The sequence below is a fragment of the Neovison vison genome, chromosome 9, assembly GCF_020171115.1.
Source record: "Neovison vison isolate M4711 chromosome 9, ASM_NN_V1, whole genome shotgun sequence".
In the NCBI taxonomy this organism is placed as follows: Eukaryota; Metazoa; Chordata; class Mammalia; order Carnivora; family Mustelidae; genus Neogale; species Neogale vison.
The window spans coordinates 11,649,212-11,669,580 of NC_058099.1; the positions used below are offsets into that span (position 1 = coordinate 11,649,212).

At 36.6% G+C, this 20,369-nt stretch overlaps 1 protein-coding gene and 1 non-coding gene across 5 annotated transcripts in view; both read right to left on the minus strand.

Moving 5' to 3' along the window:
• Positions 1-20,369, minus strand: part of RABGAP1 (RAB GTPase activating protein 1) — a 155,140-nt gene that overhangs the window by 112,119 nt on the left and 22,652 nt on the right. Inside the window, exons 1-4 of one of the 4 annotated variants that reach the window (XM_044264956.1) lie at positions 13,993-14,276; positions 13,229-13,268; positions 1,785-2,019; positions 692-896 (exon numbers count right to left, since the gene is read on the minus strand). In XM_044264956.1, coding sequence (XP_044120891.1) covers positions 692-896; positions 1,785-1,965 — 386 coding nt within the window. In that variant the 5' untranslated portion in view covers positions 1,966-2,019; positions 13,229-13,268; positions 13,993-14,276. Of the gene's footprint in view, positions 1-691; positions 897-1,784; positions 2,020-13,228; positions 13,269-13,992; positions 14,280-20,369 lie in introns of those variants that run through there. The other 3 variants (XM_044264954.1, XM_044264955.1, XM_044264953.1) reach the window with 3 other exon arrangements.
• Positions 18,742-18,849, minus strand: LOC122917882. The gene has a single exon (XR_006386507.1). It is a non-coding gene; the product is annotated as a U6 spliceosomal RNA (small nuclear RNA).

Below are 20,369 nucleotides of genomic sequence, written 5' to 3' on the forward strand. Positions count from 1 at the left end.
GAACAAAGTATAATTTCAGTTGGGCAACAACTACTAAGACGGACACAGAAATGAGCACTAAACAAGTTTTATAAAAAGTTTCATATTATTGGGGTGCCTGTGGTTCAGTTGATTAAGCGTCTGACTCTTGATTTTGGCTCAGGTCATAATCTTGGGGTCCCAGGATCTAGCCCCTGCATCAGGCTCTGTGCTCAGTGGGGAAGCTACTTGAGGATTGTCGTTCCCTCTTCCTTTGCCCCTTCCCCCACTCATATACGTGCGTGCTCTCTCCAAAACAGTCTTTTAAAAAATGCTGATTTTGATATGTCAATATTATTACTGCTGATTCTAATATGTTGTTAGATTCAATATGAAACTTCATACTGAACTAATGTGTCAAGCTAGTATCTGTACTGGTGGAACAGGAAAATATAAATTAATTTGTTAGGCATACTTTCAGGTCAATATATTTCAATTATCCCCAAAACATTTAAATTTTTAAGGTACCACACATAAGTGGGGTGGGGAAGAATATTAAAAAAACTGTTCAAATGAGTAATTTTCGTAAGGGTCACAATCCTTGGAAGATGTTAAGCACCAAGTGAATTAAATATTACATGAATAAGATAATTATGTATTTTGTTCACTACTGCTTCTTTTTAAATCTATAGGTAAGAAATCTGATCCAAACATTTCAAGAAGCCGGTCTTACCTCACGGTTCCTTCAGACACATTCGGAACTGACAAGGTAACGTCTAGTGAAATCTGACATTGGCTTCTTAAGATGGACATCATCCGTAAGGCTTCCACTTCACTCCTGGGTGCATTTACTGAAGCACAGCCTAAATACGTTAGTTTGCTGAAAACTACACTGTCTTCATCGGCAGCTGGTGTAAAAGGACTTGACCCTTCAGAATCTGAAAGAAAGAAAATGAAATCATTTTTAATATTTTGTTGACATGAATACCAAGTAAAAACTTAACAAGTTACATTTAGGTCTACAATTAAAAACTAATGAGATAATATGCTAATGCCCCAGAAGAAATGCCCATTAAAGTCAGAAATTTCACATTAAAACTCTGTCACTAACACCCAAATTTTCAGGGATTCCTTTACTGTCAAATCCCAAATCTAAAATGTGATCTGAGGTTAGATCTGATTTACATTTTGCCTCTTCTAATTTGTTCTGACTTTATAAATTCACATTTAGGTCAAAAATATATTTAGTGTTTTACCACTGTGAAAAATTCTCTTTTTTCTGATCTGTATTGCTTTATTTCTCTCATTCATCATCTTAGCTACTTAATGTTCTCCCAACACCCCTGCTTTCCCTTTCTCAAGAAAGCTGCATAGTTTTAACACTCTAGTTTTCCCAATGAGCCTTTATAATTCCCCTATTCCTCCTCCTCTGTGCTGCCTTTTAAAAAACCTGGCAACTATTCCCAAAGAGCTATCTATACAGGCCTGCAGCAAATATCTCTTCCCCAAGCATTATTCCTCCACATCTCTAACACTGTCCTCAAATTCCTTTTCTTGGAAAAATCTTGAAACATTCTGAAACAAGGCTTCCTCAGTGTCATTTAACTGCTGCTATCTCTTGCTTTGATAACCATGACGTACATTTAAAGGGAAATCAGAATGGTACGTATACCTACCCTTCTCATAGCCTCCTAAATCTAGAATCGGAACATTCTAGAAAACAGATGACGGTTTTTGCTTGCTCTGAATCAAACCTAGCACAGGGTGGGCATTCACATATTAAAAACAATAACCTTCAGTTAAGCAAGCAATGCAGCAGTCCTAACCTCCTTGTCCAGGTTTCACTGGCAAGCTCATCTCTGGTTTTTGAAGCCCTACTAATGGCACAGGGTTAATGGTAGATGAAGCTGAGAGTTGGTTAGAAAGAGGTCCATCTCCTTCACCATCCAGTTGTGACCTTTCAACAAGTTCCTTGTCCCCTGGCTGGTCGTCCATTGGAGGATCCATCAGCACATCTGCTAGCTCTTTTTGCAGCTGCTGCTCACTTCCATTCCCTATAATCTAAGGGTCACAAATACACGCAATCAGCAAAGTGAGAAAGAGAGGCCGGTACTAATTCAAATGGTTCCGTATTCTAGAGAAAACTGTCAGCACTTCTTTTGATAGAAAGATATCATCTGAATGTTTTTTTAACAGAATAAGTCAAGATCTGCAATAAATAAGAGCTGCAGCTGCTCTCTTAATTCGTAGTTTTTCATGAAAAAGTGTAGAGTGAATTTGAGACTATTGCCCAGAAATGTAGTGACAGTGTTTATTTAAAGTTTTCTACAGTGGTCTCAACTAACAAAACATCTGTAATTTTACTTGTCTGGTGAGAAATAATCTATTAAAAGGAGTATCTTTAGGGGCTTCTCTAATCTTTAAGAAACAGGGAAAATGTGTTTGCCTACAGAAGTTATCATAGAAACAGACTTATTAGGTAATAAATTTTCACATGTATTTCACCACTCCTACTGTAAGTCAGTCTCTTGTAATCCTAAGGGAGACTCCTCTGAAATGAACAGTTTCTTAATGTTCTGAGGCACCTGAATAAAGCTGGTATATATAAAATGGCTTGAGGAGAAGCACACCATTTCAGTAATGTCAAGTGTTTTTCTAGAGTCATGATGGTTTATTCCTAGTTGCTCAATAAGGAAGTAAACAAGTGCAAAATCTAGTGGAAACTGCCCAATGCTAGGGAAAACCACAAGTGACAAAACTCAGTACTGTCACTAAATGCTTATTTAAGAAACACTAAAAAAAAAAATTCAACAAAACAATTTAGAAAAAGTCATGATCAAGAAAGGGGGTTGATTTAGGAGGCTTTCTGAAAACTAAAAGCTGACAACAAGTTAAAATGGGTGGGGCTAGGAGACTATGTTAAAGGGAATGAGGTCTTCCCAGTCAAATAAACACAGAAGTTAGAAGCAAAATTCCAATAATAACAGACATACCTCTGGACTGCCAAAGAACCCAGTTCAAAAAAAATTTTTTTTTAACTCTATAAGCTTCAAGTTCCTTTGGCTGTAAATTTTAACTGAGAAACAAAAAGTCTTAAGTCTTTTTCTTGCTGACATTTTCCCAAGGAAATCTGACAGGTCAGCTACTCTTGCCACACAGGTGTCCAGTCTCGTGGCTTCGGTGACAATGTGTATTTCCCTGAACTTCATTTTATGTTTACAGTTACTGCTAATGGAACTACAAGTGGGTCCCATAATTTTAATTCTTTGTTATGCCTGATCCTACACAACCACAAATGCAATCCAATTTTTTCTTTCAGAAGTTGTACTTTCAGAAGTTTTTAAGCTATCTAAAAAACAAACACAGCTTAGTTCCAATTAACCTCTCATTCTTCCAGAACTGGAGAGCAATTACTGCATCACCTACAGTAAACAAAAGATACTCTAATTGAACCTAAACTGTTTTCCAAGGGGAAAGAAAAAGAACATAAATAGGATAGTTACAGCTTCCTGAAAACAGATGGAGAAAAGATATTTGACTCCCTGTTTGTGTAATTAGTAATTAGAACTGGGGAGACTATCACCAAAAGAGCAAACTAAAGCAAAGAGAAAACATTATATTTTACATGTTACAAAGTACTGTTTTGTTCTTTGGTTTAGAGAGTAATTAAACTCAAGTCTTCTGTTAGATAAGCTGCCTACATTTTCACGTATTCTTCAATAACAAAAATACACCTAAGCCTGAAAGAAAACACGTTTATATACTTGTATTTTGTTTGTACATGTTTATCTTGCATTCCTCTTTCATTTACAGAGTCTGTAAACATAAGAACTGCCTTCTATTTCCACAACTCTTCCTTAAAAACTAGGAAAAAGAAATGTACACATACAAACATTTGATTTTTAAAAACTGTTTAAAAACAGCAATGCAACATATGCTTTGGAAGATTAGGGTCAATATAGTACTCAACAATTATGTTAGATCATTTGTGAACCTTCGATCTAATTTCAAAATTACTGTGACATTATAATACACATACTTAAACCAGATTAAGGTTTTTGTCATTGTTTTTGTTTTCTTTATTTAAAAACTATTTTTTTTAAATTAAGTAATCTCTATGCCCAACATGGGGCTTGAACTCATGACCCTGTTATAAAGAACTGCATGCTCCAAGGGCTCAGCCAGCTAGGCACCCTGTTTGTTTGTTTTTTAAAGATTTTATTTATTTGAGAGAGAGAGAGACAATGATTGAGAGAAAGAGATCACGGATGGGGGCAACGGGGTGAGGGAGGGAGTTTAGACGCAGAAGTAGACACCCTGATGAGCAGGGAGCCTGATTCAGGTCTTGATCCCAGGACCCTGGGATTGTGACATGGGCCAAAGGTATACACGTAACTGACTGAGCCACTAAAGCGCTCATCTGTTGTTTTCTTTATCAAGACAGTCTTCCCTAGGCTTATCTAGGAAACATTTTGCCATGCCTTTCAGGGGTCTTAAACTTTGGCATGCATCAGAATCAGCTGGAGAACTTTTTTTTTAAAGATTTTATTTATTCATTTGACAGACAGAGATCACAAGTAGGCAGAGAAACAGGCAGAGAGAGAGATAGAGAGAGAGAGGAGGGAACAGGCTCCCTGCTGAGCAGAGAGCCAGATGTGGGGCTCGATCCCAAGACCCTGGGATCATGACCTGAGCCGAAAGCAGAGGCTTTAACCCACTGAGTCACCCAGGCGCTCCAGCTGCTGGAGAACTTTTAAGACACAAACTGTTCAGCCCCAGCTGAATTCTTATTTAGTAAGTCCAGGTGGACCTGATAATTTGCATTTTTAAAAAGTTTCCAGGAGGGGCGCCTGGGTGGCTCAGTGGGTTAAGCCTCTGCCTTCAGCTCAGGTCATGATCCCAGGGTCCTGGGATCCAGCCCTGCATCGGGCTCTCTGCTCTGCAGGGAGCCTGCTTCCTCCTCTCTCTCTGCCTGCCTCTCTGCCTACTTGTGATCTCTGTCAGATAAAGAAAGAAAAAATCTTAAAAAAAAAAAAAAGGTTTCCAGGAGATGGTGATAGTGCTGGTCTGGGGACCAGGCTCTAAGAACCAACCTTAGGTTAATTGTTCTTAACAATGTCTACATAGCATAATAACCCGTATCACCAGGAAGCATGCTAAAATTAAAATATGTACTCCTCCCTCTGCCCCCTCATCTCCCAAACAAATGAGTAAATCAGTCTCAGAGGTAGAGCCTGGGCATATGCATTTTGAAGAATCTCCACAGGTTATTTACAAAACAGTTGGCATGCCAGATTAGGCCAGCAGACTGCAGTTTGTTGACCCCTGATCCTGAAGAACAGCTTAAACAAACCAATGACTGCTTATCACTAGACTCTGTTATAATAAAAAAATAAACCCACTGTTCCTTGTTGCCAACAGCATTCTTTTTTTTTTTCTTAATTTATTTATTTGTCGGAGAAGGAGGGAGAGAGAGAAGGGGAGAGAGCACAAGCAAGGAGAGTGGCAGGCAGAGGAAGAAGCGGGATGTGGAACTTGATCCCAGGACCCTGGGATCATAACTTTAGCCGAAGGCATACGCCTAACTGACTGAGCCACCCAGGTGTCCTCCCATAGCATTCTTCTTCTTCTTTTTTTTTTTTTAAGATTTTATTTATTTATTTATTTGACAGAGAGAGAGAGAGAGAGAGAGATCACAAGCAGGCAGAGAGGCAGGCAGAGAGAGAGGAGGAAGCAGGCTCCCTGCTGAGCAGAGAGCCCGATGCGAGGCTCGATCCCAGAACTCTGAGATAATGACCTGAGCCAAAGGCAGCGGCTTAATCCAATGAGCCACCCAGGCGCCCCTGCCAATAGCATTCTTAACAGAAAACACAATCATCTCTAAAATAACACACTGCAGTATTAGTCAACAGGTAGACATATAGACCAATGGGACAAAACGGAATCCAGAAACAGAATGACAAATATATGGCCAATTGGCTTCAAAAAAGTTGGCAAGATAATTTAATGGAGAAAGGGAATAAAACAAATGGGGCTGAATAATTAACCTGACATCTATACCTATGCAAAAACATGAAGCTCAGCCAATACTCCACAGCACATATAAAAATTAACACAAAATGGGTCACGGTCTAAATGTAAATCCTAAAATTACAAAATTTACAGAAGAAAATCTGTGAAAATTCTGGGGCACAAAGATTTCTAATGACACAAAAAGTAGCATAAAAGAAAAAAATGTACCTGGGTGCCACAGTCAGTTAAGTATCCGACTCCTCCTTCTGGCTCAAGTCATGACCTGTCAGGGTTGTGAGCTTGAGCCCCTCCTTCAGGCTCTGCACTGAGCACCGAGTCTGCTTGAGACTCTCTCCCCCTCTCCCTCGGTCCCTTTCCCCTACACTCTTGCTCTCTAAAATAAAAACAAATCTTTTTAAAAAATGATAAAATGATAAAACTAGAAACTTCTGCTCAAAAGACACCATTAAGAGAATAAAAATATAAGCCACACATGGAGAATATGTATCTGATAAAGGATTTATATCCAGAATGTCTTATAACTCAATAAGGAAACAAGCCACCCAATTTTAAAAATGGGCATTTCACCAAAGAAGGTATAGAGATTGCTAACTAATAAGCACATGAGAGCAACTCAATTCATTAGCCATTAGAGAAACTGAAACCTCCACAAGATGCCTCCACAAACCTGTATGCTTGGATAAAATTAAAATGAAAACAAGGCTAACAATAACCAACGATTGGCAAAGATATGTAATAACTAAAAAACTCTCAAACATTGCTGGTGGGAATGCAAAAACAGTAGTGTCACTTTAGCCATTTTTTGGTGAATTTTATAGTGAAATATACACTTACCATATGACTCAGTCCTAGGTATTTAACGAAGAAAATTAAAACATATGTCCTGTGAATGTTTATACCAGTATTATTCATAATCATTAAAAAACTGAACACAAATGTTTATCGGCTGCTTAGTGGATAAACAAACTGCAAATATCTATACAATGGAACACTACTCAGCAATAAAAAGGAATGAATTATTAGTACATGCAATAGCATGGATTATTCCGAGTAAAATAAGCCAGACACAAAAGGCTACACCATCTTGTAAGATTCCATTTATATGGCATTCTAGAAAAGGCACAACTTGAGGGACAGAAATCAGATCACTGGTTGCCAGGGGCTGGGAAGGAGATAAGAGGACAAAAAAGAAGCACAAAGAACTTTTTGGATGATAAAAATATTGTGCATCTTAATTGTGGTGATGGTGGTTGTTATGAGTTTGCATTCACTAAAGCTTATAGGACTATATACCTAAAAGGGGTGCATGTTACTATGTGTAAATCTTACCTCAATAAACTTAAAATAGAAAGGGGATATTGATAGTGGCAAAAGTTATGCATATGTGAGAGCAGGGGTTAAATGAGAAATCTCTGTACCTCCCTCTTGATTTTGCTATGAACCTAAAACTGCTCTAAAAAATAAGGTCTATTATTTATTTATTTATTTATTTTTAAAAGATTTTATTTGTTTATTTGACAGAGACACAGAGAGAGAGGGAACACAAGCAAGGGGAGTGGAAGAGGGAGAAGCAGGCTTCCTGGCGAGCAGGGAGCCTGATGCAGGGGTTGATCCCACGACTCTGGGCCAAAGGCAGGCGTTTAATGACTGAATCACCGAGGCGCCCCTAAAGTTTATTTTTTAAAAAAAAGAAAAAAAGCATGGTTTCTACAAAAGATGCAATGTGAGAACACACTGCTCATTTTTTCTATTTGCATGTCAAAAGCTATTCATCCAGGGTTCTTTTTTTTAACAATAACCTCATTTTAAGACTCTCCTGTGCCTACTTCATCTGCTGCCAAGATACAGAAACAATCTCTAGTATGTATCTACAACCCCTTCCTCAACTGTCTACTGGAGAGAAAATCTTCAGCTAGATGCCCCAGACAGTGTGTCAAACTTAACTCACTGACTCCTCCTCCTCCTGTATCCTCTTTATTTTTTTTAAGGAAGCTCTATGCCCAGTGTGGCGCTGGAACTCATGATCCCAAGATCAAGCTGTACCAACTGACCCAGCCGGGTGCCACCTGGTTTTTTTGTTTGTTTGTTTTTAATTAGGGAATTGCACTACTATCCACTTAGTGGGCCAATGAAAGAGCACGATCACCCCTCACCCTTCACTTCTTTAATCCCCACATTACTCATGAATCCTACTGATCCTTGTCAACTATGCAGTTTTTCCTTCCTCTCTCGGCATAGGTAATACCACAGGACAGCTAATGTTCATTTTACATAAGCCTATTTATTAGAAAGATAGGCGTTTCCTTGCCTTTTCTCTCCTATGACCTATCTTTCACACAGCCACTGAAGTTACAATTGCAAAGCTTAGTTCTGATCAAGCACTACCTTACTTTTAAAACCTCCCATGTTTCCTCAATTCCCTTAAGATAAAGCCCAAATTTGTAACTATAGTCTATGAATTCTTCACAACTCTGCCCAATTTATGTTTCCATCTCTTACCAATCACACCAAATTACTCACCTTCCCCAGGACAGAGGATCAACTTTCAAGCATCCAGACTTTGTATAGACTATTCCCTTCCCTAGAAAGTAATCCTTCCCTTCTTTCTGCTAAGACCAAGCTTAAATTCTGTTACCTCCTCTGGGATATCTTAATCGTGCAATGGGGGGTGTAATTACTTCCTCCCTAGGGATGCCACCATCACATAAGCATACATGTTTTAGAGAACCAGACCTTGAACTAGACTGGGCATTATTAGATGGCACAGACTGCTTCTTAAGTTATCTTTATATTATTCCCAAAGCATTGGATATACTTATTGCACAATATACCTACAATAATGTTTACTGAACTGAATTTTATAAATGCAAGGAGTAAATGCCAAAGTAATATTTTGATATTGAATATTCTACAGATTTTGGTTTCGTTATGAAAAATGAAATCTGAATTCTTTATTTTCACTTTGTTTACTTAAACACAAACAAAACCCCATCATCTCCTATTATTCTGAGAGTCATTAAAGGTTTAATGTTTACACTAAGAATACTGGGCAAGACCAGTTAGCATGCTGCAGACCAATTTTATTCTGAAGTTCAAAAAAGACTTCCTTTCCAGGAGGGTTCAATGACATAATAATAAAAATACTATAGGACATTCGTTTCTAATTCAGGCACTATATGTAATTTTTACAGGAATTATCTCATTTCTCACATGGTAGTACCCGCCAATTAGTAAGCATCCAATTAGTATCTCCCTACCTCACTTCCAGCTATCTTTTTTTTTTAAGATTTTAAGTTATTTTCTACACCCAGTCCCTACACGTGGGGCTTGAACTTAAAACCTTGAGATTGAGTCCCATGCTCTACCAAATGAGCCAGCAAGGCGTCCCCCATTTGCAGCTATTTCTAAATAAACTCTGACCCACCTACTGGAGTTGAGGTTTAAAAAAGCAAATAATAACTTAAAAAAAAAAAAAAGTTCCACTTTCCATTATCCAGAGAAAACTAAGAACACACCTACTATTTATGTGAAAGACCCATTACTGAAATAACACCTATCCTTCCAAAATATATCAAATAAAAGTAATAATTTATATGGTAGAAGTGGCTACAGGTCTGTATCCTTGAGAGCAAAACTGCATTTATAGAAAAAAGGGACGAAATGTTTCAAAGACAAGAGCCAGAGTCATTTCCTGGAGTTAATTTTCTACTCCTAACTTTATAGCCCCTGTTTCCTGTCACTGCAACAATACCAGCTAGGCCCTTCTGGATCTGACAGTTATCCAAAGCTACTTTAGGTAGTTTGGGATCTTTTTCCAATAGAGATTTTGTCTTCAGAAGGCATGCTTAGGAAATGACAGTGTGCCTTGAGAAATCCATAGATGATCAGAAAATTAAAGACAAATCTGTGATATCTACAGTTCCCACTACTTGAGTCAGACCATAATGAAAATATAAATGACAATGCTTCAGACAGTAATATTACTCAGCTTCAGTGTAAAAACTAAGGCATTCTGAAACAAGTACATAAAACTCACTTTTACCAGAAAGCACAGCACAAAATAACCAGAAGTCCCATTTGGATCCTAGAAAGTATCGTTACTAGCCTCAAACCCACTCACATACTTGTTCTGTGATCTTTGGTAAATCACTAAATTACTTTGTGCCTCATTTATAAACTGCAGCTGTTTTGACTATTCATCTCTTTGTCTTCTGTATGAAGTTGGGACCAGAGAAACCACCTAAAATTAGCACTAGGAATCATTAACATTAATTTAAAAAGAAGAAGGAACAGCACCTTGTGAATTCATCCTAAAAGGTCAACTGAAGACAGACCCGAAGTATTTATGACTGTGTTGCAAAATAATGGGATTATGACTGGGTTTTCCTTTTCTTATTGTCTGAATTTTCTGTATCAAGCACACATTATTTTTATAACTACAGAGAACAAGTAACAAAAAGGTTATTTGGAAGAAAAAGAAAAGCAAGCACATTCAATTCCACTATATGCAATGCTCCTGACTTTGGGCCCTTTTCTTTTCGTCTCTCTACATATTACAGACTCAGTTCTTTGAGTAATTCTTAATCATTCTTTAAGGTTTTGCTAAATTGTTACCTACTCTTTGCTTTTCTAGGCATTAGGCTGTCATACAATTCTGTTCCTATCTATATTCTAGCACTTGATTAATTTTATCACTGATAACAGGGTTACTTATGTGTCTCCCCCATCACCACCATGATCCCCCAATTAAACTGTGTGTTCATGGTTCAGTTACTTTGTTTGCTGAATAAAAGATCTGCATTAGAGGACAAAATCACCTGATACTAAAAACAAGTAATATCAGAAACTGAGTAAGAAGAATGGCTTAGGCAATTCTAAGTGAGGAGTGACTTCTATATCAGCTATTTTACTGCAGTTTGGCAACTTCTTTCCAACTAAAATAACGTCCACTGAATTTTTCAAGAAGAAAAAGATTAAAACTTTTTAAAAATCCTCTAACTGAACTTTCCACCAAAGAAGTACTCACTCAGCAATGTACCTCCAACCAATATTTACAGAGTATCTTTGGTTAAGAGATAAGGGTATAAGATTCCTACTCAGTAGTCAGGTAAAGAAAATACAACATGTTCTGAATTTATGAGAAGTTCTCTGATTATGATGTGAGTTTTCCAAACATTTTATGAAGAAAAATGCCTATGTTTTTAATAACCACACCATTGCATAAAGCCTTTCTTTAAAAGGCTTAACTAAAGCATTGTCTTTTCCAAGAAGGCTTCTCAGACTCCTCCCCCAAATTGACATAGGGTTCCATCCTCTCTGTTCTATAGCACCCTTTGTTAATCTCTATTGTAGCATTTATCTGTTAATGTTAAAAATTAAATATAGCCACAGTATCTCTACAGCTCCTCCATCAAAAGGTATAAGTCAATTTCCCTAAACCCCAGAATCTGGACTGGCCATGTGACTTGCTTTGATGAATAAAATGTGGCAGAAGTGACACCACGTAATCTCTAAGCCTTTGCCTTAAAAGACGCATTGCCGCTTCTGTATCTGCCCTAGGACTGCCATGTTGCTGTGAAGAAGTCCAAGAAGACCAAATGAAAAGAAAGATTCAGCCATCCCAGTCATGCCCAGTCACCAATGTATCAGATCAATAAAGTTACATGAACAAAAACAGGACCAGCAAAACTACCCATTCAATGGATAAAATCATGAGAATAAATTGTTTCAAGCCACTCAATTCTGACGTAATCTGTTACAAAGCAAAGATCAGTACAAACCACTTCAACAAGAATCCTAACAACTATTATCTACCCCAAGCTGTAAGCTTCCTGAAGATAGGAACCATATCCAATTTATCTCTGCTTTCATTCAGCCTTTTAAGAGCTTCTCTTTGTCTGTGATATTTGCCAGTTTTACTGTCATCCTGATTGGGACTCACACACTGTTCCTTGAAGCTGGGGATCTATGTCTTACCACTTCTGGAAAATATTCCGCTATTATCTCAAGTAACTCCTTCTCTCCCATTCTATTTTCCACATAACTTCTGCAGATTTATTATGCAGATTTATTGATTTTCTCTTCAGCCATGTCTAATCTGCTATTTAACACATCAATTGCACCTTTAACTTCACTAGCTCTTATTTTCACTAAGTTTGCTTGGTCTTTTAGATAATTTTGTTCATTTCTAATATTTTCCAATTTTTCTTCAAATCTTCAATCATTTAAATCATATTTATCTTAAAAGTTATAGCTAAGAACTCAAATGCTCAAGTTTCGACAAGATTTGATCCTGCTACAGTCTGCCTGTTCTTTGTTCTTTATAAATTTTGGATTATCTGATATTCTTTATCAGGGTAATCTGTGGGAATACCAGGCAGCCTGGGTGGCAGGCATGTCCCTCCAGAGTAGTTTTGCAATTGACTCTGTCAGGTGCCATAGAAGTATTACCAACCCAGGAATATTCAAGTAGTGTAAATTCAAACCCCAAAAATCCCAAGGCAAGCCTACGGGTATAAATTCTCAAGACTCCCCTCCAAACCTGTGTCCATCCTAAGAAGACTTAAGCTAAGTTTCCTTATTTTCTTCCTGTGATTGTAAGTTATTTTTTCCAAGTCTATCCTTTCAATTAGGATGCATCATCCCCTGAAGGTGCTATATAAGGAAATCTCAGTTTCAATACCTTTCTCTGCAAAACCCAAAAAGCCATTATCTCTTACCCAACTTATCTATCAAAACCCATGCCTACTGGTCATGAAGAACACTAAAATCCCCCAGTCTAGCCCCAGTGTAAGCTTTTATGTAAGATCTGGCTTTCATTGTCCCTCTTTGCTTTTGTTCCTTTGGGTTTCTTTACTTTCTTATGAATATAGCTGTGAAAGGATGTTTGTATTTCACCCAGCTCTCCTAAATATTTTGTATTGGGACATTTTTGGATTTTCTAGGTCATCACATTTCCAAAAATGGGAGTTGTCAGCCTCAGTGCCTAAAAACAGCATTTGGTAGATTACTGGTTGTCAACTCAATATTCAACAAAACAATTAGGACTTCTGGCATGGAAGAATGACAGACTTTTAAATATATTTCCTAAATCCAATGCAATTTTAAAATACAGTAGTAGCTGAAAAAAACAGTTTCAAAAAGAAGAGTATCACTAAGCAACATGTTGCAGCAATTCCATCATACTTTACTTTAATCCCATAGACTGAACAATAATTCTATTACTTTCTTCACTTACCAGTTCTACATACAATACTCCAATATACTGCAGAGATGTACTGAAAATACAGAGAGGAAACATTTTAAATTTGTAGGGCATATTGCTCAATTTCCTGGTCTAAAAAACAGAACATTTCTTTTCAGTAAACAAGATAAGATGAGAGAGCAAGAAAAAAAGTTCTCTGGAGGAGTCCTGAGGGTCCTTCCCATTTACCATAAAAGATTCATCAAATTAGAAACTGGAAGAGTAACTCAAACAGTACTTCAAAAATTAACAAGAAAATTTTCAAATGGAAGACACCCAGAAAGAGAGAAGATTGATCTATTTGCAAGTGTACTTGTTCATGCTATCTTCCTTCCTTTTACAGAAGCTGTTCCTAGGCTAATCCCTCTACTCACGCAAATGGAAACCCCTCTCCTTAATCAAAGACTTTGCTCTTCTCTGGTACTAGTAATGTCTTCCTCTTTAACGAATAACTCCTATTGGCGCATTTATATCATAACATCTCACTGGAATCCCTATTCCTCTTCAGGTACCATGGTTTTTTTTCTTGTTCTCTTTCTTTTTAGCAAAAATCCTTAGAACGGTTGTTATACTACCACTTCTTCCTCACCTACCATTTACCACCCAACCCATTAAGAATGCTGCTAATAATCTAATCTCTCTCTTGAAAACAAAAAGCAAGCAAAAACAAAGACACCCTTCTTAAGGATCACCCAGGCCTCTATCCTGTCTTTTTTCAGTCACCATCGAAAGCAACCTCTCAGCAGAATCTAACATACCTGGTTATTCCCGCTCTCTTGAAACACTTTCTTCATCTCTTTTCAAAGGCATTCCAATCTAGTTTTCTTTATATCTAGTTATATCTTCTCAGTCTTCTCTGCTGGTTTCTCTTCATCTCCATCTCTCAATGTTGAAGTACTCCAAGAATCAGTTCTTCACTCAACTCTTCAGTTTCTATGCTCACTCTGTGGGTGATCTCATCTAATCCCATAGCTTTAAATACCATCTATATACTGTTGATGCCAGCCACAGTCGCTCCGGAGGATCAATCTCATATAATCAACTACTTGACATCAAGAAATGGACACATAATAGTCATCTCAAATTTAACATGTTCAACTTCTGGTCCCTCTAACCCAATGCTGGTCCTCTTTCCATTTAAATAAATGGCACTACCATATATGTAACAGCTCAGGCCAAAAATTAGGAACCATCATTTATTTCTCTCTTTGCCTCAAATCCCACATCTAATTTGCCCACCCTATTAGTTCTACCTTGAAAATATATCCTGAATCAGACCACGTTCACCTTCTAGTCTTAAGTCAACATTCTCTCTCCCTTTAATGAATGAAACAGTCTTCTATCTAATCTTTTTGCTATCAATGTTGCCTCTTGACTGCCCATTCTCCATGGAGCAGGCCAGATACAACTCATGGTTTTGAGTATATTCACAGGTATGTGCAACCCACACCAAAGTCAATTTAAAACGTTTTCATCACCTCAAAAAACAAAACAAAACAAACAAAAAAACCCCAAAACACCAAAACTACCACTGTTAGGTTTCAACTCTCTTTCCCCTAATAACTCCAGACCTAAATAAGCAACAACTAACTGATCCTCTGCCTCTGAAGATTTGACTATTCTAGACAGTTCATATTAATGGAGCCATGCAATTTCTGGACTTTTGTGACTTGACTGCTATTTAACATGTCTTTGAGGATCATCTATGTTGTAGCATGTATCAGTACTTCATTCCTTTTAAAGATGATAAACATAACATATATTATAAAATATTTTAAATAATTGTATACCACATTATCCATTTAGTAGTTGATAAACATCTTCTCTATCTTTATCTTACGTCTTTCTTCCTTTGTCGCTTATGCTTTTGGTGTGATATCAAAGAATCCACTGACAAATCTGAAGTCATGAAAATTTACCCCTGTTTCTTCTAAGAGCTTTACAATGAAGTCTATAATCCATTTTAAGCTAATTTTTGTATATGGTGTGAGGTAAGGGTACAACTTCATTCTTTTGAAAGAGGCTATTTAGTTGTCCCAGCACAATTTGTTGAAAAAAAAAAACCTATTCCCAACTGAATGGCATTAGTAAACCTTGTCTCAATCAGTGGACCACAGAAATGATTCTATTCTCAACTCTCAAATGTATTCCAATGATCTATATGCCTATCTTTATGTCAGTACCACTGTCTTGATTACCACTGCTTTATAATAAGTTTTGAAATTACAAAGTTTGAGTCCTCCAACTTTGTTCTTCATTTTCAAGATTACTTTGGCCTATTCAAAGTCCCTTGAAATCCAAAATGAATTTTAACTGGCATATAAACATCTACATGGATGTTACCTAGGATTCTAATAGATTGCAATGAAAGTGCAGATCAGTTTCATGAACACTGTATGAATTTCCATCTACTGAGCTCTTCTTTAATTTCAACAATGTTTTACAGATTTCAAAGTATAAGATTTTCACTTGTTTAACTTAACACTATTTCATTTCTTCTCTTTTTTTAAAGTAGGTTCCACATCTAGTGTGGAGCCCAATGGGGGGCTTCAACGTGCAACCCCGAGATCAAAACCACAGCTGAGATCAAAAGTCAGACACCAATCTAACTCAGCCACCCAGCTCCCCTTAGTTCATTCTTTTTCATGCTATCATAAATGTTTTTTCATTGTTATTTTAAGATTGTTCATTCCAGGTGTATAAAAAATTGAACTTTGTATGTTGATCTTGTATCCCGTAATATTGCTGAACTTACTTTTAATAGGTTTTCCCCCCACATTTCATAGGGTTTTCCATATATAAATTCATGTCAACTGCAAACAGAGTTTTTACTTCCTTTTTTCCAACCTGGGTATAATATTTTTGCATGCCTAACTGCCCTGGTTGTACAATGCCTAACTGGGAGGCTGCAAGTGCAGACACCCAGGTCTTGGGTCTGAACTAAAGGGTAAGAATCTACTCTTTCACTAGCACGAATGATTCTTACTGTGAGTTTTTCATAGATGCTATTAATCAGGTTGAGGAAGTTCTATTCATAATTGATTTATTTTCTACATTTCTTTATTTTTATAAATAGGTGTTGGGTTTCATCAAACATTCTTCCTGTGCCTACTAAAAATGATCATGTGGTTTTGTTTTTAGTTCCATCAATATATTATATTACATTCACAGATTTTCAGTTGTTAAACCAACTTACATTCTTGGGATAAATCCCACTTGATCATGGTATGTAATCCTTTTCATATACTGCTGAATTAAATATCCTGATATTTTGTTGGGGACTTTCGTGTCCATATTTTAAGATACTGACATATAGCTTTCTTGTGATGTCTTTGTCTAATTTTGGCATTGGTACAGTGGCACCCTCATAGATTTAGTTATGAAATATTCTCTCCTTTTCTATTTCTTGGAAGTTTATGAGGAACTGATATTCTGATTTAAGCATCTGGTAGAATTCAGAAATAAAGCCATCTAGGCCTGAGCTTTTCTCTGTGGTATATTTTTTATTACTAATTCAACTTCTTGTCAAAGGTCTAGTCACACTTAGTCTCATTAGTATTTTTCTACAACTGTATCCATTTCACTAAGTTCTTTAATTTCTTGGCATATTACTATTCCTAATAAGCCTTTATAATCCTATTTAAGTTTGGCAGTAATGCCCCCTCTTTCAGTTTTAATCCTAGTAATTTCTCTTTTTCTTGGTCAATCTAAGGTAATGCTAATTCTGTTGATTTGAAAGAAACATGTGCTTGTTTTATTGATTTTTCTCCATTACTTTTCTATTTTGTTTCACTGATTTCTGCTCTAATCTTTTGTTCCCTACTTTGGCTTGTTCTACACTTAGTTTGCCCTTCTTTTTCCAATGTCTCAAGGTGAAAGATGAGGTTATTGATTTGAAATTTTCCTTCTTTCATAATATAGGAATTTACAGGTAGAAATTTTCCTACATACATTTAATAAGCTGTATCCCATACTGCCTGCTTTTTTAGTATCTAGTGGATATTTTCTAATATGCATTGATATTTCTTTAATGTGTGTATATCACTTTAGTAGTTGTGGAACTTGCCATGCATGTCTTAATTTGTTAGAATCACGTTCTAATATATACTACCTAAATTCTAGTAAGATACAAAAAATTATTCAAATATAGCAGTATTCCCCTATGGTATTATTATACATACTGTATCCATAAATATTACAAATCAACACATTTTATAATTGTAACTTCATATAATGGTGTGTCTTCTAGAAAAGATGAGAAAATATGTATTTATTTTGTTGTATTAATTTTGTCAATCCTAGTCCTCTTCATTTGCTTTTGAGTTTTGAATTACCATATTAAGTCATTTCCTAAGCTGTAATACAGCTCTGCTCTAACCTACCTTGTTTTTTTTTTTTTAATGACTGGCAAATAGATCATATATCCGTATATTATGAGTACAATATATGTACATTATGAGTACATATTGTATATATAACACAAAAGAAGAAAAATGTATTCATACTGTCTTTACCGTTACACAATTATCTTTACTGGTGCTACGGATTAAAATTATTTGGGGTCACTTGCTTCTAGCCAGAATAAGTATCAGTATTTCTTGCAAGGTGGTTCTGATAGCAGTAAATTGTTTTTATTTCAAAATATCTTTATTTCATCTTCAGTTTTGACTAACAGTTTTGCTAGGACTCTTGGCTAACAGTTTTTTCTTTGAGCACTTTGAATATGCCATCCCACTGGCTTCAAGCATCCACTATTTCTGCTGATAAGTCAGCTATAAATCTGAGGTTCCCTTCCAGGAAATGAATCATTTTTCTTTCATTACTTTTAAGATCTCCCCACCCCCGTCTTTGGTTTTCAACATTTTACTAAGATATGCCTTTTTGTGGATCGGAGTTTATCTTACTTAAGAGTATGGTGAGCTTCTTAGATATGAATTGCTTTTTAATAAATAAATGTGGGAATTTTCAGATATTATTTTGTTAAATATTTTTTCTGCTCATTTTCTTCCTCTCCTTCTGAAACACATACAAGGATGTTATTACACTGAATAACATCTCATTTTTCTCTGTGGTTTTGTTCATTGTTTATTCTTTCTGTTCTTTGGGTATTTCTACTGATCTTCAAGTTTATTAATTCCTTCTTTTAAGAGTGGTTGGCTGGCTCAGTCTGTAAAGCATGTGACTCCTGATCTTAGGGTGGTAAATTCATGACCACACAGAGGTGTGGAGCCTCTTTAATAAAAAAGTAAAAATAATAAAATAAAAATAACAAAAATTGTTAAATTCTTTCTTTTAAAAAAACATATTTGTGGGGTGCCTGGGTGGCTCAGTGCGTTAAGCCTCTGCCTTCGGCTCAGGTCGTGATCCCAGGGTCCTTGGGTTGAGCCCCGCATCGGGCTCCCTACTTGACAGGAGGGCTGCTTCTCTCCCCCACTCCCTCTGCTAGTGTTCCCTCTCTTGCTTTGTCTCTGTCAAAGAAATTTTAAAAATCTTTAAAAAAATGTATTTATTACAGTATGTAATTGATGTACATTATATGTCATCTTTGCACAAGGGCCATGTTAATCATCTCTGTGTTGTTCCAATTTTAGTATATGTACTGCCAAAGCAAGCACATGTACATTCAAATGCACATAATTTAAATGTGCACTTTGGTGAATTTTGGCATATGCACATACCACAATCAAGGCAGTAGACATATCCATAATGTCCAAAACTCCTTGCACTCCTCTGTACTCCCATTCTTTTTTAAAAAACATTTTATTTTTTTAAAAGATTTTATTTATTTGACAGAGTTACAGCAAGAGAGGGAACACAAGCAGAGGGAGTGGGAGAGGGAGAAGCAGGCTCCCCACTGAGCAAGAAGCCTGATTCGGGGCTTGATCCCAGGACCCTGGGATCATGACCTGAGCTGAAGGCAGATATTTAACAGACTGAGCCACCCAGGCACCCCTGTACTCCCATTCTTCTTCCCCATCCCATCATCATACCCCCAGGCAACCACTGAACTGCCTTCTGTGACTCTAGGTTTTGCATCTCCTAGAATTATATATAAACAGAATGTGCAATATGAGCTTTTGGTGGGGCGGGGGGGGGGGCTGGTGTGTCGCCTTCCACTAAGCTTATTTTGATAGTTCTTCACGACTGTGGTAACAGTTTGTTTTTTAAAATATTTTAAACACTTCTCCCATTTTATTTGTTATGAAAAATCTGTGGGTCTCTATTTTTTATGTACTTTTCCAACTTTTTTGAGACTTAATTGAAATAAAAACGTTGTTTAACGTGATTTGATATGTGTACATGTTGTGGAATGATTACCACAATAAGGTTAGTTAATAGATCCAATAACTCACACAATTACCATCTCTATGTGTGTGGTGAGAACATTCAAGATGTATTCTCTTAGGTACTTTCAATCAATTATGTAATATAGTATTGTTAACTATAATCCCAATGCTGTACATTACATTCCCAAAACCTCATAAATGCACAACTGGAAATTTGTACTCTTTGACCAACATAGCATTTCTCCCACCATCACTTCCTGCCCCTGGCAACCACAATTTTTGGCTCAGATTCCACATTGTGGAATGTGAAATATGTTTTCTGTTGTGGTTTCAAGGTATTTTTTATTTCTCTTTTGTTTTCTTCTTTGATTCACTGGTTCTTTGGGAATATATCGTTTAATTTCCAAATATTTGTGATTTTCAAATTTTCCTCCTGTTATCAATTTCGAATTTCATACCTCTATAGTTAGAAAAAAGATATTTAGCATAATTTCAGTCTTCAACTTGCTAAGATTCGTTTTGTGACCTAACATATGATCCATCCTGGAGAATGTTCTGTGTATGCTTGAGAAGAGTAAGTATTCTGTTGCTATTGATAGAATGTTCTATATATGCCTGTTAGGTCCATTTGGTCTATGGTATAGTTCAAGTCCAATGTTTCCTTATTAGTTTTATTCCTAAATGATCTATCCATTGTTTAAAATAGTTTACTAAAGTTCCCTATCATTATCGTATGGTCTATTTCTCCCTTCAGATCTGTTTCTTTTGCTTAATATATTTAGGTACTCTGATGCTAAATACATATATATTCACAACTGGTACATCTTTTTGATGAATTGACCCATTTT